General features: G+C 34.4%; 1 protein-coding gene and 1 pseudogene across 1 annotated transcript; one reads left to right on the top strand and one right to left on the bottom strand.

The window, feature by feature from the left end:
* The first annotated feature begins 910 nt into the window (after positions 1–910).
* On the top strand, positions 911–1,870 carry LOC109677132 (olfactory receptor 8K3). The gene has a single exon (XM_020153271.2). It carries the CDS (start codon positions 911–913, stop codon positions 1,868–1,870), a length of 960 nt encoding a protein of 319 aa, XP_020008860.2.
* A 4,322-nt stretch (positions 1,871–6,192) lies between these two features.
* On the bottom strand, positions 6,193–8,176 carry LOC109677131 (RNA-binding protein 7 pseudogene; annotated as a pseudogene).
* Between the last annotated feature and the right edge of the window lie 407 nt (positions 8,177–8,583).

The raw sequence follows: 8,583 nt of genomic DNA on the forward strand, positions 1-8,583 counted from the left end.
TGAAAGACATGTTGGTTTTCAGTATGAGAATAAAGAGCTCTAAATCACACAATCTAAAATTCACTCTTTCCCCAAAGAAACCTATGAATGTTAATACACTAGACCATATCTTTGTACATATGCCTCCTGGCATTTTCTTCACTTATACATAAATGACGCCACTGTGATCTGTCATGTTGTTGCTATTCATACAAATGCACAATATCTATTCAGTGAATGGAAGTTTTAGCTGCATGAACAGTAAATGTAAGTGTTTTCAGAGGACTATGTTTTGAAGTAAGTGAGTTTGTGCATTTCTGGAATTTGTATCCAGAAATTTTTTATAAAACTGCAAGTATAGAATATTATTAAATTAGATTAATAAATATGACTAGATAACAAGAGTCACAAAAACAATAAGGAGTTTAATACTTGACCATATTTTGAAAAATGAATTTTAACATAAATTTAAAAAAATTATTTTATAAGCTATCTATGAATTAATCTATCATCTGTCTATTTCATCAGGATTTCTCAAACTCAGCCCTATTGATATTTTGCATTGGATATTATTTAGGCAGGAATACTGGATACAGTAGGATGTTAACACTTTAACATCTAACCTTTAGATACCAGAAGCAGCCCAATTCCTATTGTGACCAAAAAATGAGTGTAGACATTGAAAATGATGTCTGGTGAATAAAATCAATCCCAAATTATCACTAATGATCTATCTCTGTTTCTACCACTAATTCTATCACTCATATTTTATTTATGAAAAATCAATTTATTTTCAAATACTGTAAGTTGGAAAGTTTGATGTATTTTATTTGCTCTAGCTTTATTTACTAAAATTCTCCTTAGTAAAAACACTCAAAAGATATTGAGTATGCTGCTATCTCTCTCCAGAATAGTTTTCTTATAGACCTGAATGGAGAAGCACAATCTCACAGTGGTGAGTGAATTCATTCTGGTGGGCATCACAGATCGTCCTGAGCTGCAGGCTCCGTTATTTGTGCTGTTCCTCAACATCTATGTGATCTCAGTGGTGGGCAACTTGGGCATGATCATCCTCACCAAGGTGGACTCCAGGTTACAGACCCCAATGTACTTTTTTCTCAGACATCTGGCTTTCACGGATCTTGGTTATTCAACAACTGTGGTTCCAAAAATGTTAGTAAATTTTGTTGTAGATCAAAATACAATTTCCTATTATCTTTGTGCTATACAACTAGCTTTCTTTCTTGTCTTCATTGTTAGTGAACTTTTTATTCTGTCTGCAATGTCCTATGACTGCTATGTGGCCATCTGTAACCCATTGCTCTACACAGTCATCATGTCACAAAGGGTGTGTAATGTACTAGTGGCAATTCCCTATCTCTACTGCACATTTGTGTCTCTTCTAGTCACCACAAAGATTTTCACTTTACCCTTCTGTGGCTACAATGTCATCAGGCATTACTACTGTGACAGTATCCCCTTGTTATCTTTACTTTGCTCAAATACTCATGAAATTGAATTGATCATTCTAATCTTAGCAGCTTTTGATTTGATTTCCTCTCTTCTGATTGTCCTTGTGTCCTACCTGCTCATCATTATAGCCATTCTCAGAATGAGCTCTGCAGAAGGCAGGCGTAAGGCTTTCTCCACCTGTGGGTCCCACCTGACAGTGGTCATTGTCTTCTATGGGACTTTGATATTCATGTATGTGCAGCCCAAGTCCAGTCACTCCTCTGACACTGATAAAATGGCTTCCATCTTTTCCACCTTGATTATCCCCATGTTGAATCCCTTGACCTATAGCTTGAGGAACAAAGATGTAAAATGTGCTTTACAATGGACATGGAATAACTTATGCAATTTGTTTTCATTATCTTGTCATAAAATATGATTCCTGCAATTTAGATTAATGGCATAAAGTTTTATTCTGTATGAATCCAGAAGAAATAACAAGTAAAAATTTTTAACACGTATTTGCATATTGAACTATGCATACAGGTTATTTTAGTTGATGTATATAGATTAATAAAGAAAAAAATTAAAATGTTGCCTTCTTTAAAAGGGATAAATGAGTCATATGCATAGTAAATAAGTTTTATGGGAGATAGATATCTAGATACTAGATGGATCTAGATAAAAAACTAGCAGCAAAGAAAGTAAGGATGCTAAGGTGGAGAGAACCCTGGGAATTACAAAAGGAAATACAAAGGTATTGTGCTTTCATTGCCTGTCCTAATAAAACTTACAGTGCTTATCTCCTGCATGTGCATTTTGTTTGTGAGTATGCAATCTCACTCTTTCTGGATTAGCCTTCCTAGTTTTCAGTAGTATATTCTGCAATGTATTTAGCACTAGTTATTTATATGATGTTAATTATTTGAAGCCTTATAGCTATGCTGAAATAATCAATATTACAAACATTATTGTCTTCCTCAACCTCATCAGTGCCTTTATTTCATATACTAATCTGTTTAACTGAAACTCAGTAATTCACAGATTCTGACTTTCACATGCTTTTATCTCAATCAGCCCATGTTTTTTACATTCATGGGAGGGTCCATGAAATAAAATATTATGAAGCCCCTTACAAATGTGTGGAAGTTTATGCATTTACTCCAGTTGTAGGTCTTTGTAACACCTGTTCACTTGTATAGATTTTTTTATATTCGTAATAAGTAAGGTAATCACTGATATTTGAAATTTATGTTTTCCCTGTTTCCATATCTTCAGGTGAGAGTGCCATTTAATAATGAATTGATTTTGTTGCCTTTTATACCATGTTGACATTTGTCAATTTTGATCAATACTGAATTTACATTGTATTCTTATGGACTTTCCTCATGTGACTGCATTCATTTATTGTGGAACTTGTGAGAATGAACAGAAAACAGCCATTGAGAGCACAATTTCACACTACTCTTCTGGACTTTGCATGATTGTTACATATCACTCCCCACATTTTCCCATGAAAATATGTTCATTTTTTAAAATCTTATTATTTTTCCTTAGGTCACCCACACTAAATAAAATCTATGTATAGGCAATAAAAGTTAAATAGACATATTTCATTGACATAAATTTAAAAGTGCACAGTTCATTGTTTCATGAGGATAAACACTACCATATTGTTGAAGCAGTTAAACTCAGTCTTTAAGATGATCACATGAACTACCAAGAAACACTAAGTAACAATATTATTGAATAATAAGTGATAGATATTCTCCCAGTCTCAGTTAATTTAGCCATCACCCCTGTGAGGTCAGCTCAACTAAATATTACATTTTTCAGATGACAAAATAAAGGCTTCAAGAAAGTAAATTTACAAAATTCTCCAAGGGGTGAAATACTGGAGCAAGTTGTTAAAACCAAGTGATGACTCTCCAGATTACATACTCTTAACTACTCTATATTATCACTTATGTCATCCAGACATAAAATCTCAGTTTGGCATGGTTCAGATTAGAAGAGGAGAAAAGTCATAGGAATCAATTATAAGATAAATAAATTCTGGTGATCTAAGGTACACTGTGTCTAAATACATAATACCACATTTTTTAATTGAAATTTGGTGAGAGTAAATTTCAAGTGTCCTCCCCCTCTAACACATACTCTGGGTGGTGGATTAGTGAATGAATTTGTTCATGGTTATCAATACACTGGGTTTCTGTATATGAAATAATCAGATTATACACCTTCAAAGTATATAATATTATTTCTCAATGAAATATTTTTAATGAATTAATATTACTGAACAACTAGAACCATGTCAAACATGTAAAATGAATTCATGAAAGACATAAAAATCAGTAAATATGTAGACTCAGAAATATAAGTGCTCAGTCTTCCATTTTGGGTGACGTGGCTAAAATAAAAAGTCATCACTAAGTGCTTAGATGCAGGTAGCTTAATAACATTTAGAATAAATTATAGAGCAGAAAGGTGTTACAGAAATTAGTATTAAGTAGTCACACATGTACTCAACAATTAAAAACTAGTTTTCCTTGATTTCTGTTCTTTGAAGTTCAGCCACTTTTGAGAGGGAAAATGGAGGAGAAGCAGAACTTTTAAAAATGGCTACAGCTAGGCTGGCAGAGTGACTCAAGCTAGAAGCCCTGAGTACAAACCCCAGTACCACCAAAAAAGTAAAATAAAATGAGATAAAAATTGCTGTGGCTGATGATCTGTAGGTAGAAGTCTACCAGGGACAATTAAGAGACAAATGCTTCTCCCTAAGGAAAGGAAGTCAGTCGAGGAAATAATTATTCTCTATTAAATTTTCTTTCTTGGAAAAATTGTGAGCTTCAGACATGTAGGGGATTAATTTAAGGGCAAAAGATGACAAAAATACTAACTCTGATATTGTGGAGTTACTGAATTAATGAAAAAGAAATCTGCCAGGTTCCAAGAGTAGACATTTTTAAATGAATTTATCTTCATTGAACCAAGGTTTGTTGAGCAGCCCAGTATATGAATAACAGAAATATTTCTAAGTAGTACAATTGGGAAAGGCAGAACTCAACATCAATTAATGAAGGTTGAACACATGTTATTTTTCTAAGCTGGGCCATTCATGCAGACTTAGATGGACAAATTGCTTCTCTGAAAGATTTACCATATATTTCATATCACCATGATTAAGTTAAACATCAAAATTAGCCACCACAGTGATTAGATGAAAAGGGAAATACAACTCAGAAATATATGTCAACCTCAAGAAAACAAACTCAATAGAGTTTGTCATTGAAGGAGTTTCTGGAAAATAAGAAAGAAAACAGTAATTGAGGAATTTGAGAATGAAATTTAAACATTATTATCTCTAGAATAAGAAATCTTCTGTGATTTAAAAAATATTTTATGAATGGTAACAAACTTAATTTTCTCAAGTCAAATTGTATTTTCACACAATTTCTTTTTTTAATATTCCATAAGTTTTACTTACAGAAACACCAGTGATATTTTAAAACTCTAAATGAAACTTACAAGGAGGAAAACAAAAATGACTAAGATGAAGATAATATTGGAATTGCTGATTAGACATTACAGAAAAAGAAGGATTAGTGAAGTTGAACATATAGCAATAGAAACTATTCAAAAATGGAACATAAACAATTTTTTTTAATAACACAACAATGAGCTATGGAACAATGGAAACCAGGACACTGTGCATGCTAGGTAAGCACTCGATCACTCAGGTACATCCCCAGTCCTGTGAAACAATATGAAATGATCTGAACCACAGCTAAATTGCAATAAAACAGTATTAGTGTTTGTTAATATCTACAAATCTGCTGAGTTATTTTTCATGAAGAAGATGCCTGAAAATAACATGCTCATGGAAAACATATCCTATTAATCTGTTTAAACAAACACTTTTTAAAAAATCTTTACTCTATGTCAAGTAGTTACATAGCTCAATTTACCAAGACACAAGACTGAGTACATTTAGAAAAAGAAAATCTGAGCATATACAAACTCCTGGAGACCAGGGACAGTTAACTAGCTCAAAGTGCTCCAATTTATAATCCAGAGGCCACGGAAAATCTAATTCTAAAACACCAGGTCCCATTATCTACAAAATATGTATTTCAGGATGCTCCAAGTTAAAGACTAAATAAAAGTTCATTGGTAACTTACTGAATGCAATGTGTCGAAGTTAGTGATGCCAAAAAAGGGGCACATCTGTCCTTTTTATGCTTTAATATATTTTTTAAAAAGGTACAAATGCTGTGGCTAATATTAAAAAGAATTCAAGTTTTTCAAGAAGCAAATTTTTATAAACAATACTGCAATGAAAGGGAAACAGTATGCTGATACAAAAAATCTTTTATTAAGCAAGATTGAAATTTTTTATTTATTTATTTTTTTCTTTTATTATTCATATGTGCATACAAGGCTTGGTTCATTTCTCCCCCCTGCCCCCACCCCCTCCCTTTCCACCCACTCCGCCCCCTCCCTTTCCCCCCCACCTCAATACCCAGCAGAATCTATGAAAATTTTTAAAATCAGAAAGTGTTAACATTGAATTCTTTCTAATGTTTACACAAAAAAAGCAAGCTGTACAATCTCCATAATAAAATGTGTCCTTGAACACTTGTCCCGGTTACTTTTGCAAATGTTAAAATTTATAGTTTGAGTAATAAAATCTTTATGAATCTTTCTTCCTAAGAAAAAATACTTTCAGTGAAATATTTTACCTTTTTATGACTCATTGATATTTCTGTTTTTCCTGAAAAAGGGAATTTACACTAACACTGTAATTTTTTTCTTTTCTTTTTCTGGTAGTACTGGGGGTTGAACTCAGGGCCTCCTGCTTGATAGGCAGCCCCTCTATCACTTGAGCCATGCCTTGAGTTCAACACCGTATTTTTTAATATAAAACATACATATAAATATTCAGCTTCCTGAGTGATCAGTCATACATCAAATATGATTTATTTTAAAATCCCAAAATTTTAGGAGTAGTATACGTAGAGTTACACTTGTATGTTCAATCAGGATAAAACTCAGTGCAGCATGTCACAGAACTTATACTCAAGTTCTCTAAGTTAAGCAATATGATTTCTCCCCAACCATGATAAACCTTCTCAAACACTAATAAAATGAATCATTCAGAACTTATGTTTTCTTGTTGACAAAATACAGATAGCCATTAGTGTATTTCTGTGAATCCTGACTGATCCACATGTGGAGGACAAAATTTCCCGCCATATGACACCTAGCTCAAAACATTGTTCATCACTTCTTGTCTCTGATAATTTTCTGGAGAAGAGAATGATCTCTGAATAATTTGTGAAGATGGAGTCATATTATCCACAGTCCTTTCATATCTGCTGCTAGGAGCCTATGTGGTAGTAGGACTTGAATTTATGATACACTGAAACTCTGTGAGGAATGACTACTTCCTGACCGAAACTGAATTTTTATGGACCTCCCAAAAACTTTGATGCAGCTAAGTAGAGTCATTGCATAAGGAACAGATACTTCATGTTTGAAATTCACAAATACATACTGCTTTGGTTTGTTCTCTTTTATCTCTTGGAATTTTCACCTGTACTACTAGCTCAGCCTGGTGGAACAGCTCGAATAGGAGCTCCTCTGTCACTTTAGTTTCAAGGTTACCCATAAAGAGAGTTTGGTCCTTCTGCTGTTGCCACCCTCATGTCAACGTCATTCCCTCGCCAAGTAGGACTCAGGGTCTCAGCCATGCACTCTAGGAAACCCCACATTATTTATCTTTTTATTTTCAATAACTTTTTATTAGGATATATTCATTATAAAGGGGGGAATTTGTAGTGACCATCCTGATTAGACTTATATTGTGCCTTATTGACATTACCCACATAGTTTCTCCCCCTCACCCCCCTTCCCACCCCACTTAAAGCAATTGCAAGAGGTTTCTTAGTTTTGTTTCATATAGGCATATGAATGCCGTATAACATCACCTTAATCTCCTTCCTTCACCCTTCCCTGGCCCTCTCCCACTAGTACTCCCCACCTACATACACACACACACACACACACACACACACACACTGTACTGATTTTACAGTCCTGTTTTTCATTATTAATATTTAAGTTGATGTTCAAAGGAGTCTCTCAGTGTATGCCCACTGTGAGTATACTTTGCTTTGGTTCGTTCAACCCCTTCCATTATTCTCCCTTACCCCTTTACCTACCATCCCTTCTGTCAACAGCTTTCAATACACATCCTTATATCCTCTACCTTCGCATATTATGTTATGCTCTGATGCTCTGTCTAATTTTCTTGATTTCTTAATTGTGGAAAGGTACCACTGAGAAGAGGTGCAGGTGGCATGGAGATGACAACTTAGTAAGTCCATGGATTCCCTGGACAAAGAGTAAACCATCAGAGAGCTAAGCAGTGTTACAAAGAACAAAGATTTCAGGTCAAGAAACAGGAGAAGATATATTCTAATTTCCATATCAGTGAGTGCCACACCCAGGATTAATGAGAGATACACCCTTCAAAGAGTGTGTGATGTTTTTCTTTCATTGCCCTGTGCTGTATTGAAGTTTACATTATACTCAGTCTTACCTTAATAAAGTCTTAATGATAAAGCATAAAACACACTGTCTCCAGATATCATTAAGCTACTGAAGTAAGGAAAAGGAATGCCACCTGGTTCCGATATTATATATTTTTCAATTCAACTGTCTGCATTACACCAGCATTCATTGCGCAAGGTAGTCCATGAATGATAAAAGTGTTTTTAAGTAGTACAACAGGGAAAAACAAAACTCCACATGAAATTCAGACACTTCAATAGAGACTAGGTTATCCTCAGGGAAGGTACGGCGGCATGGTTTGATTAATTTCATTACTAGGATGTGTAAGGTGAAGACACAAACCAAATACCTTTCACTATTTAAGTGTACATACATTATCTTTGATAACACTAGAATGCTGTGGTCTTGAGGAACACATGGAAGGAGCACACAGCAAGGAGCACATAAAAGGCTGGTGTTTCATAACCCTGTTCAGCTGTGGCAGGTCCTATGTGGTATAGAAGTGTTACCATAAGGGTACAGGCTTCATGAACTTTTCATCTTGAACTATAATGCAACTCTCTGCTATTGATTTTT

This window comes from Castor canadensis, chromosome 1 (genome assembly GCF_047511655.1).
Source record: "Castor canadensis chromosome 1, mCasCan1.hap1v2, whole genome shotgun sequence".
Taxonomy (NCBI): domain Eukaryota; kingdom Metazoa; phylum Chordata; class Mammalia; order Rodentia; family Castoridae; genus Castor; species Castor canadensis.